The 12535-nt window shown below is 43.0% G+C and overlaps 1 protein-coding gene across 1 annotated transcript in view; it reads right to left on the bottom strand.

Annotated features, from left to right (window-relative positions):
• Window positions 1–12535, bottom strand: part of ALDH18A1 (aldehyde dehydrogenase 18 family member A1) — a gene marked incomplete in the record, with an annotated part of 362299 nt that overhangs the window by 119770 nt on the left and 229994 nt on the right. Inside the window, 1 exon segment of the mRNA XM_044056733.1 lies at window positions 9427–9564. Within this exon segment, the coding sequence (XP_043912668.1) occupies window positions 9427–9564 (138 nt within the window).

Raw genomic sequence — 12535 nt, 5'->3', positions numbered from 1 at the left:
TGTAACCCTCAGAAACAATATTCAGTACCCATTTGCTCTGGGTGATCATGTGCCAATTTTGTGAGAAAAGCGCTAGTTTTCCCCCTAAGGGTGCCGCCAAAAGGTAAGTGCTTGGCATTTGTAGAGGAAAGTCATTGGGACGGTTTCCTATAAGGTTGTGATTTGTCTTCTCTGCCTTTGGGGGCTGAAGCACCCCATTGTTTAGGTCTGAATGAGCCTTGGGGCAGAGATCTGCCTCTTGGGCGTCTGTATCTGCCTCTTTGTGGCCTGTCTGACACTGGAAAGGACCAATTTTTAGAAGGCCAGTTCCTGCTAAATCTAGGTGGCTGAACCTGTAAGAAATCCTTTACTGTCTGCATTGATTTTGCTTTATCCTCCATTTTCTTTAACACCTCTTCTGCTGTAATACCAAACAAAGTATCATGCTGTAATGGAGCATCCAATAATTTTGCTTTAACATGATCAGGTAAACTCTGTTCTTTTAACCAAGTATGCCTTCGAATGACAGAACCTGTAACTGCAGCTCTGCAAGAAGCCTCTAATGAATCAAAACCACATTGCAGAGTATGCTTTCCCACTTGTTCAGCTGCATGCAATAAATCCTGCATTTCCTTGTTCTCAGGACATTCAGAGCTTGTAAGCATTTTCTGTTTTAGCAAAGACATTAGGTATTGTTGATATTTAAGCATGTGAAACTGGCAGTTTAAAGCCCTTACAGCTAAAGAAGCAGAGGTGTAAACTTTTTCCCCCCATCTGTCCAGTGCTGTAGAATCCCTATCAGAGGGAACAGGGTTTTTTGCAGTGGAAGCCTTGACCCCTTTGGGACCCTGAGAAATAGTTTCTGGATCAGCAGCAGGGTTTTTATAAAGAACTTTATGAGAATCTGGAAGCCTGTAGTACCTATCTGGCTTAACTGGTGCAGGAGGTAAAGAATCAGGAGTCAAACTGGATTTAGAAAATACATCAACAATATCTAGTACAGGGGGGATAGCAAGTGGCCTGTGCTGAGGCAATAAAAGAAAGTCTCTGAGCCTTTTCTTGGATTCTGAATAATCCTGGCTCTCCCAATGGAAATGTTCCCTCATGGTGTGCAGGGTTTCCCCAAAAGAGTAGTCCTCAGGAGGAGAGGCTGAAGGGATAGATTCTTCAGCATCAGAGTCCTCATAGGGAGGAAGAGAATATCCCTGTTCTGAAGAGGAATCAGAAGAAATAGAAACCTGGTCAGAGAGGTCATAGTCAGTGTCTTGCCTAGGCCTTTTATCAGGAGGGGGATGGGAACCCCTGATCAAAGTAATTAGGTCCTCGGCCATTTTCAGCATCTGTTTCTTTGGCATGGATGACTGTCCAGGAGAATGCTGTACTTGTTTCTTTGTCTTTAAAGGTGTTTTAGACTTCTTGGCTGCTGAAATGGTCTTGATAGTAAGCTGTGTAGGTCTGAAAACACCCTCAGAAGCTGATGCCTGCTCAGCGGTTCCGGATACCCATCTGAGGGAATAGTTTTCGTAGGCCCAATACCTTGAGTTTCCAGAGGCCTAGCTGTCTCCACATGGGAGTCGAAGGCGGCCTGTGGCTCTGAGGTAGTGGGCGTCGGGGGCTGCGAAAGTGCCTCACTGAAAACCGGTGACTGGCCTAGAAGAGGCTTTGTTGTCGGTTTTGGACCTCGGATGCCTGTCTTTTTCTTTGTCTTTTGCACTTTTTATGGACTCCGGTCGTCAGTTGTTCTGACGGCATTATATAGTTAAACCTTCGGCCAAAGTAATGTAAAGCAAAATCGAACCGACGCTTAATAGTGCGTTGGTTGAATCTAGCACAAAACCGACAACTAGCAACAGGTCAGGGCCTAGGCAAGGAATACAGTAAGAATGAAAATCCTTATGAGGTATTTGCTTCCCACAAGAAATACAACTGTTAACTTTTTCTGACATCGGTCTGGAGCAAGAAAAAGTTTCCCCAACGGGGTACTTAGCTTTATTGAAGACTTCTGATCTGAAATTCAATTTCGAAAATCTCAGGGGTCGGCCGACCGGCACTTGCGAACTGCTTTTGCTTCGGGCACCTCATGGCAAGAAAGACTGAAGAAAATGGCGTGGGCTGCATCTTATATACCCCTGGCGCACTGACATCAGGGAAGAGGCGACAGCAACTGACGCCAGACCAGGACTTTGGAATTCAGGCCGACTGCGGGTGGCCTGCCAGCAGGATAACCCAAGTGTAATGACTGCAACAGTGAAACACGATGAACATCAAGCCCAGTAGAAGTACTTGGAAAGCAAGTATATACATATTCCATCTTGTCTCTGAGGAAGCTCAAATGCCTAAACCACTTGTTGTACTTTCAGTGGGTCTGTAAGTAAGATAAGGTGCACCAAAGAACAGATGGCTTTTCGAGCATCTCGTCCCTTTCACTGAGGACACCAAGGCAACAATCACTGACTTTCCCTTTAAATAATCTTACTCTCCTGACCGGAGGCTGACAAACACTTGAAGGCAGGAGAGAAAAAAAAAGACAAAACCTCACTACAACACAAAAATCAGGTGGTCCTTATATTCATAAGATGCTGCTGGAAGTCCACACTTATCTGCTCTATCCTACCATGGCCAATGTCCCAGATGCCAAGGTCCTAGGCATTTCCAAGGAAGCCACAATCAGCTACAGCATGGTTCATAGTACTCCTGACCTCTTTTCTTACTGCCCTCCTCCTTCCCATATAATCAGGGAAGTTTATTTCTCTAAATCTTAGCCAGGCAAAAGATGACCAAAAAGGCTAAAATAAAGGAAACTGATGTATGGATGTGCCACTCTTCTTTCCTTTTGGCTCTATTTAGCAGGCCAGATATCACATATCGTCAAAAGAGAGAGACAAAGGAGGAGGCACAAAGGCTATGAAGGGCTGTACTAGAGGTTCTAACAAGAACTTGGACATTTTTCCATACTTTTTAATCCTACAGACTAACAAGGGATCCAGCTATCAGACGATATGGGAGGAAGTGTAAGGACAACCCTGCAGCAATTGAGGCATCCTGACTTATTTCATTAGGAGTAGGGATTAGGGGGAAACAGTAATGGCATTTGGCAGTGGTCGAAGATGACCAATTTTAATAATTGGCTTGGTTTCTGGGGTCATTCCAGGGTGATCTAATGTCTGTTAGCATGGGAGAACACGGTCAAAAGACAAGTTGCTTTGCCAAGGATGTGTTGCACCAGTCCCTCCTAGGCTTTCAAATATTGGCTAAAACTTTAACCACCCCCTTAGAGTCGATTTTCGGTAATGCCAAAGACAAAACTACCAACATAATGAAAAGTCTATAAGCACCCTTAAGGTGTTGCTGCTCAATGATGGAAGCCTAAACAAAAAACTCAACACCCTTCAAGCCCTCCTCACTCTGGAGAATGTGGACATCTGTGCTGTGACCAAGATTTGGTTTAAAGCCAAAGTACTCCAGAAGCACACGGCTATAGTGTCTTCAACACATTTAGACCAACAACAGCACAGACTGGGGCCAAAGGGGGGGGGGGTTTCTATGCAATAGGATGATACCATGGAGCTCATTCACATGCAAGTCTCCATAGGTAAGGTCCCTCACCATATCTTGTCTAGTTACAGTTTACCATCTATGGCCCTAGAGTCTTCATAACTCTTACCTAAAATACTACAGCTGCTCATCCTCCAGCCATCCTATTGGAGGGTGATTAACTACCACTCTGGGAAACATACACTGCCTCAAACTCACAGGAACAATGCTTCCTGCACTTTAACACAAACACATGGAAACAGATTGTGTATGCTCCAACCAGAAGACTGAACATACTGGATCTGATACTCACCAACATGGAAGAACGTCACCCCCCCACCCCCCGTGTCAGTTCCTCATTGGTGAGTTTGAATCACAAAAGCTGTCTCATTTGAAGAGAAAAATCAACCCAGAAAATCCAGCTAAACCAGTAACAGGAATTATTCAAAGGCAAACTACATCTTAAGTGACAATTTGTCAAAATTCAAGGCTCCCTCAACACAGATACCTATGCAAAATTATTCACAGAGTTAATACACAAACATTGTTCCCCTCTACTCGCCACTCATTAGATCCATTAGAGTACAATGCCCCTTTTGGTATGGACTTCACAAAACATCTACAACAACTGGAAGGGACGGAGAAATACCTCACAAAGAGGATTATCGGCCTCAAACAGATGCCCTACACAGACCGCCTCAAAAAACTCCAGCTTTATTCCATTGTATATTGCCTACTCAGAGGCGATCTCTGCCTAACATACAAAGCTATGTCAAACCCAGAGCTGTTGGATATGCTCCACTTAAAGAAATCCCAATCCCTCCGAGCTACACACTCTAGGGACCTAAACTTTGTCACCACAATAAACAGAACAATCTGGAGGGATAGATTCCTGTCCCAGCGACTTCCCATACTCTGGAACAAACTACCTATCTACTTCAAACAAAGCTCCTCATTAGCAGTCTTAAAGAAAAATCTTGATTGGATGGGAGATAGGAAATTCACCCCAGGGACCCACTTCTGTGTCTCTGCTCAACAGGGGCACAGGAAAATAACTTTCTTGGGTGGCGAAAGCCTTGGTAACTTTTTGGATAGGCTTATAGAGGCCCTACGGCCAATAGCCTAGTACCTACCTATGACCATGCAAATGGCTGCAGAGGTTGTCGTACATAGCAGAGGGTAAACCTTAAAAACAAACCTCACTAATAGAATCCTCACCTAAACAGGGCATATAATAAAAGAAGAAAAATCATGGTCAAAATCGGGAAAAGCAACTCCCTTAAAGACATGTGCTCTATTATATAACTAGGTAAGAAACTAAGAGGTCTAAGTCCATTAAGGCCATGTATGAAGTCAGGATAACCTCGCAGGCTAAAGGAGAATCAGAAGGCCTTCTTCAGCTATGTCCAGTACCTTGGAGGTAATAACATCAGTGTGCTGCACTGGTGGTGAATGATACCATCTACACTGATCAGAGTGACATAGCAAATCTGCTGGCTGACAAGTTTAACTCAAACTTCACTACCAGCCCCCCCCAAGCTCAACCAGGTAAAATCCCCTCCAACATACTTCCCCCAGCTATCAGCAGAAACCAGATGCAGGCAGCATTCACTGAAGCCAAGAACACAGCCTCCATGGGTCCAGACAGCATCCCTGATTGCCACCCTAAAGGACTAAAACATGACCTATAAGGACCACTTGTGGCACTCTTCAACTACAGCCTTGAAACAGGCTACTTTCCAAGTGAAATGGGGACCTCAAGAGTCATTCCCCTCCACAGAGGCAGACCATCAACTGGCCACGGGTACTACAGACCCATGAGTGTTACAAGCCTAATATTGAATGCCATGGAACAAATAATCGTGGAAATGATAAACAAGGACATTGTCAATCTACAGACACTGGACCCATCCCAATTTGGATTTAAGGGAAGGTTATGCCTACTTAACCTAGTATACTTCTTTGAGAGGGTCACCAAGGCAATGGACAAGGGTCAAACTGTGCATATTGCATATCTTGACCTGGCTAAGGCATATGATACAAGAGGCAGTGTTGACAAACTCTCTGAGCTACACGTAAACCCTTACGGAAGTCAATGGATTGCCGTGTGGCTACAGACAAGATGCAAGAAGTCAGGGTCGGTGAGACTATCTCCACAAAAGAGAATTGGACACCAGTGGAGATCCCCAGGGCTTCATGATGGGCCTGCTTCTATTTAGCATCTACTTCTCGGACATTAAGGCTAATGTTAAAGGTCTTTGGCTTAGCAAGTTCGCAGATGACTGTAAATTGTGTGCCATTATAAATTCTACCAAGACACAAACACCTTGCAAGTAGGTTTACCACAGATAAATGACTGGTGTCAACACCATGGGCTAAAATCAATGCCAAAAATGATTTATAATGCCATTTGGAAACTGTCAATGTAAGCTAATTACTCCATTGATAAAATGCCCCTAAGAGTCGACCCAGTAGTAAGGGATCTGGGAACATATGCAGATAGCACTCTGGCTTTTGAGCAACAACCATTCTAGATCTCTCAATTTATAGGTAAGGGTACGATGTGTCCATGTCCAAGCAAGTTCAACTACCACTCTACTCTGTTCTTATCAGACCTATCATTGAATACAATGCCACTCTTAGCATGTATCTAATCAGACACTTGCAACAGTTTGAACACCCACAAAGGTTTCTCATCAGGAGAATTCATGGTATGAATACCCTGTCCTACACTGATCTCCTAAAGGCTCTGTCTCTGTATTCAGTTACCTACAGGCTGCTGAGAGGGGACCTTTGCTTAACTTACAAGGCTTCCTCAGATCCAGCCCTAATGAAGCTGTTGCACATTCTCAAGACAAGCAGCACCAGAAATACCAGTAACACTAGATCCAGGGATCTGAACTGCGCTTGTGACATACTTGAGAGAGATACATGTCCCAAAGGATCACCACATTATGGAATAGGCCCCCCCATCCAAGTAAAACAGAGTTCATCCCTGACCCTATTCAAACAAAACCCTGACAACTGGATCTGAACTACAATTTACCCTCAGTCTGACACCCCCCCCCCCAAGTTTCTTATGGACAGTAGCAGTCACTAAGAAAAAAGTAATATTCTAACACCGCCCCCCCTACAAATCTTTAGCTACCTGCCTACTAACATGCCCCCATATGATACTTGAGACCCAAATGGTTTGGGGTGAGCGACTAAGCTTGTAAGGGTCCAAGTGAACATTAGCCTTCTAATAACCTATGAACTTATGCAAATAAAACCTAAAAAATGGGTTGCCATTTATCAATAGGCAGCAGCAACCTGCTGGGAAGGCAATTGGTTTAAAGCAGTCTTAATCTCTCCATCCACAATGAGTCTTCCTGCATGATCATCCCTCAATCTTTCCTCCATTGTCTGTCATGGGACTGAATGATCTGTCTAAATCTTCACAATGCTTGCTGATACATCAATCAAAAAAGTTTTCAAAGTTTCTGTTACTTCTGCATAGAAACCACTCATGGGCAATTACTAGCAATTGCTCTGAAGACCATTACTAGCCTAGCCACAAAACCCTATTCAAAAGTCCCTCTAGCATCAGGGAGGGCAAGAGGCCATAGACTGGAGGGATGGAAAATTTAAGGCTGCCGTTCTAATTATCTAGGTCTACCATGAAGGAGGCAAGGAGGCTACTCTGCTTGACATGTAGTGGAAGTTTGTTCTACAGCTGAGGGATACAGCGAGATATGAATCTGTCATGCCAGTGTCTTATTTATCTGCTAATGAAGGTTTAGTTCCTCTAACCAAGTATTTGAGGTGCCATTAGTTCTGTGAAGGAATAGGGTCAAATAGGACTGGCTCTTTCATGGTTCAAAAGGCTAGAAAAACATCTCCATGGAAGTCAGTAAAAGACTGAGCAAAAAGAAAGGGTGGCCAGTCTTCTCCTGATAACTAAGATTTTTGAGGTCACTGAACTTTTTCATTACGAATCTCTAAGGTCTTTCAAGTTGTGTGATATGTTTAGACAAATACAAGTCAAAATGTACATTATAATTAATAATGGGACCGATAAGATTGGAGTAAGGGGAAATGAGACTTCTTTGGATCTACTGGAGATGCCTTTGGAAAGGAGATGAGCCTGAGGAAAGGTTTTCTGAACTACCATGGAGACATGATAGTCGAACACTAAGGAATTATCAACAAGAGTGCCTACATCCCTTAACAACAGTGGTACAGTGCTGCATCACCTATATCCTTAACAGTGGTACAGTGCTGCATCACCTATATGTTAAGTGAAACTGTTTCGTTTACCAAAATGAACTCTGCAACATTTGTTTGCATTTAATTTAAGATCATTGTCTTTGCATCAGCTGTTAACATGCTCTAACCCATGTTGGAGCAATTGAGAGTCCGTTGAAGACTGATAATTTCTTGATTCTTTCCTTTGGTATAACATTTGCTCCCCAAGGTGTTCATGATGTTAGTGTCCATATGAACAACTGTGTGGTGTCAGGGTAGTTTTCTGTCTTTATGAATGGCTCCAGGCTGAAGTACCCAGAGACAGGAGTGTCAAGCTCTCTTAAATTGTTCCATTCCTTAGTAGTGCCTGTAACATTTGGAAGCCCCAGCCAAATGCACCACAGATACTGGCCTATACAGGCTCTTCCCTGGACACAAGGGTCTAACCTGACATTTTTGCCCTGAGAAAGGAACAAAGTGATCCTGGATGGAGTACATCTGCTTCTTTCAATGAACTGTTCCACATTAGTTGTGCAATAGGTTTAATGGCAGTCTTCCACATTCCCATTTTCCTGCAGTGGACTCCACATGTTCAAAGGTCCCAGAATACAGACTTTCTCAATACTCTACAAAAAGTCCATCAAGACTGACTGGTCCATCCTCCAAGGTGGGACCTATCAATCTGACTCGAGGGCCATTTCATCATATTGGACTGATCAGTGACCAGTTTTACTACGGATGTGTTTCCTCAGGGTGGGGCTAGACATTTCAGTGACCAAAAAGTTGTAGAAGTATGGAGCTCTATACAGTTTCTTGCACATATCAATATCCTGGAAATGACAGCAGTTATGTTCCGAGTCACTTCAGGAGCCCCTCCCCATAGGAACCCTGCCCATTCTGTCAGACAACATGGCTGCTGTGTGTATACTACATTAAAAAACAAATAGTGAGGGAAAAGTTTTGTATACCCTGTGCAGTGAAGCTATGACAAAATGTCAGCCTGCCATTCTGTCAGGATTATACCTGACAGTCACAGCCATTCCCATGGAAGCTAAATGTCTTGCCAACACACCAGTGTGCTGCATAATGATGATTCTGAAATTTGCAAACACAAATACAATGTAACAGTTCTTATCACCATCTGAAAATATACAAGTGAACTTGCATATGAAAATGCATGCCAACACGCCACAACTTCGATCTGTATTCCATAACTTCATCTTTATCAAAAGCTCTCTCTTCCTGTGCAGGACTTTTAAGCAATCAGGATTTACCAATTCAACAAAACTAAATACATTTCATTTTACTTAATGCCCAAAAAGTTGCCATTCTATTGGCTGGATACCCATACCTATACATTACACTTCCTCCTACTCCTGTATCCAGGTCCAGGTCATGAATGAAATGCCCCTGCAATGGATCAGTTCATTCATCCATTTGAAAAATTATTTAAAAAAAGCAAAAATGTTTCTGCTCAGTTTGCTTCATATTCATATATGAAGCATATTAAATAATTTAATACTACTCAGATATAATCAATACCTTCGCTAACCGTATTTTTTCATGATCTTGTCCAGTTATCTATTCTGAAATGTTTCTAGCTCAAGTTTGTTGCATAGTTATCTGAGAAATGGGACCAACATGAAATCAGACATCACTAGTCATACTCGGATAGTTTGCTCTTACCAGCTGTACTGCATCCTGAACTCCATGGAGAGAAAGGGCTTCTTGAGTTAGTTGATGGAGAACCTGGTTGCTGTGGAGCGCTTCCTTTCCTCCCTTCAGTAACAGTCCGTTACCACTGGCGATCGCCAATGCTGCTACCTGTCATTTAAAAATGCGCACAAATGCACAGTTAGATAACATACATAGAAAGCATCCATTCTTTACTTCTGAAGTTGAATCAGTGGCCATTGGTCTCAAAGGGATACAACAGAGCAAAAACAGAAGCTCAGATTATTAACATAATACTTCAAAACGAATACAAAATGTCATAACTGGCATTGAGCATGGCTTGGAAAGAGTTCAATACTCATTTTCCACTACAGCCCTCAAATTAACTTCAGCATTTTTAATGAAAGCAAAAATTTCACAGCACTGGAATTTTCAATGCGACTAATCTGAACCCCCCCCCAAAAAAAAAACAAAAGTTAACCATCATTTCTTACAGCCTATACAAGTTAGGCAACATCATTAGATCATTTATTTTAACTCTTAGAGGGGTCTGCAGGTACTACGACAATAGCAAAGGCCAACCATTACTCATATCACACTGCACTACAAGTGTCTTAACAGTTCCAATTCAGCACTAAGGGGGGGGGGTGTAAGGGCATCACATTTAAAATTAGAAGGACAAAAAAATGTTAGTATGTAATAGCCTGTCACAACATGGATTAAACACAGAAATGTGTTTAATACTTGTGCATTAAATTCATTTTGATGTGTATGACTATTTTGGAGGATAAAACTTTTCCAAGGGCAACAGTACAGTAGTGATCTTGTTTTCAGGTAGTAAAGCTTTGCAGACCTTATACTCCAGAGTGCTTCATGTAGGTTGAAGCAGATATTTGCAGAAACTGAGAATAATGCTCAGCTAACTTGAGTTAAACCAGTAAGAATGTGTCAGAAATTGCTCTCTAGCTAAAGCATCAAGAAGCCAACTGTCTAGGAAGGGTAATATTTTGGTTACCAACAACTTCTAGTCGGCTGTTATGACTACCACATACCTATGAACACCCGAGGGCTCTGCTACAACAAGAGGCTTCTGAACTGGAAATAGCAGTCTACTACCTTGAAGTACAAGTATCTCCAGGACTCCTGGTGATTCTGATGTGTAAGCAGGCATCTTGTAAGTCCAAATAGTCCAGAGTCCGCTAGCCTGAGCTAGATGTGTCAGTACACAGCTGGACCTGCTTCTGTGGAAGGGACAAGCCCCTAGCCAGGTTATAAATTATATGAATCTTCTGGGCAGTGACCACAGCTCTTCCACCACAAGGAGCACTTCATCTGAATTTTTACTCTGGATATGCACCATGAGGGACAAGCAGACATTTTCTCAAGGACACAGTGGAAAATATGAAAATGCACTTCCCAAACCGGTCTATGGTCCTGGGCTCTTGCAGGTGGACAGCAGGGCTTGTGGGGGATGGGAAGCAGCCCCCTTCAGGATTACTGTGGAAAAAGCATGTCTGGTTTTGGCATGTCCAACAAGAATGGCCAACCCTTGATTGGGCAAAATATCCTGACTTTTCGGGGACCATGGCTACCATGTCTGCAAAGCCAGAGGCCATAAAGATGGCATCTTTCTAAATGTTCACCAAGGAGGACTGCGGGTGCACTTACATATCTGCTGCAATGTCATCTCTGGTAATGGGATAGGGTTAATGGGACAAAGTTTCTCCTGTATAAGATAGAGAAAGCACCATATTGTACTGTTAGGTGGCTACCCTAGAAAAACTGTACCTTCTTTAATACTCCAAATCAGTCACTGATTCCATACGACTCAGACAATAGTTTTCCAAAAGGCCTTCTACAGCCTTTTGGTGGGTGGGGGGGGGGTCCCAAAGATCTGGATGAGGTGCTTGCTCTCCCTGTGGCTTCTTGGGACAGGGAAGGTTGCACCAGGTCTTTTGGGAGGCCAGTGGCATTGAGCCTGTAATGTCTGCATGCCCACTTGTCAAGGTGATAGCTGTATGAAAAAGTGTTTTCACCAGCACAAACTGTTATGCAGATGCTGGCATCAGATGCAGCGGCTGCACTTGTTAGCTCTACCATAGTCTGTTCTAATAAACCTTGTAAGAATGTGTAAAGGGTCATTCATTCCAAGGCCACAGTAACTATCTGAGCTGGTGCACACAGTTTCAGTGCCAACAGGGATACTGTAGGAGACTATTAATGCTGGACAGGTTATAAATGCTGGTGTTAGGAACAGGTTCCTGTGAATTCTGTCCCAATTATTGCATCTGTGTGATGCTCCCGATTTATCAGTGCAGCAGTGTATAGATTTTGTGGCGGCATCAGCCCAAACTTCAGAGGACACAACAGTGACATTTTGGATAGGACTGGCACAGGGGACACCGGTCTAGACACTGGAAGCTTTTTATGTTGTGCAGCTACTACGTCCCCTAGCACTCTTCAGCTGTTGGGAAATTAGCAATATGCACTGTAGTTTTTAGGTACCAAACAGCTTCTGTAATTGAATTCTAGCAAATGGAAAGCAAAATTTGAGGTTTACCTCAGTTTTAAACAAGGAGACCTATATTAGCAACTCAAGAAAAGCTGTACACACAGGTTGGACCTTAGCTTAACTAAGTCTGGAAGCTGGTACAGAGATGCATAATCAAATAACTCCAGTGTAATGCTTGTAAGAAGGAAAAAAAAAAGAGAAAAAAAAACACAGCAGAGAACTACAAATACAATTACGTAAAAAAAAAGATAAGAGAAACACAACTTGAAATTAGGTAGAACAGTCCTTTGAGGTAGGATTCTGCTTCTTCATAACATCTGTTTTCCCTTCCTGGAGCAGAGAATGGCTCGACATCAAGGGTCTAAGCATTTAGTCTAACAACCCTCTCTGTTAAGGTCTTTAGCCTGTTAGAAACTGTTTCATAAGAATGGTGTTTAGTATTTTATGCGACAGCTTGTGCAAAACCAGGTTAAACACTGGGCAAAAAGCACTTTCGGCAGTGTTGTGCACATCATGTAAACAATATCACTACTGCTCCTACTGCTAGGCGCAATTGCCTGGTTTCTTGTACAGTGTTCAAGTAGAGGTTTCAGTGTGATGATGGGCCAT

Source organism: Protopterus annectens, chromosome 14.part0 (assembly GCF_019279795.1).
Source record: "Protopterus annectens isolate FY-2018-M chromosome 14.part0, PAN1.0, whole genome shotgun sequence".
NCBI lineage: Eukaryota > Metazoa > Chordata > Ceratodontiformes > Protopteridae > Protopterus > Protopterus annectens.
Note: the sequence above shows the minus strand (reverse complement) of the source record. Positions and strands in the feature narration are given on the sequence as shown.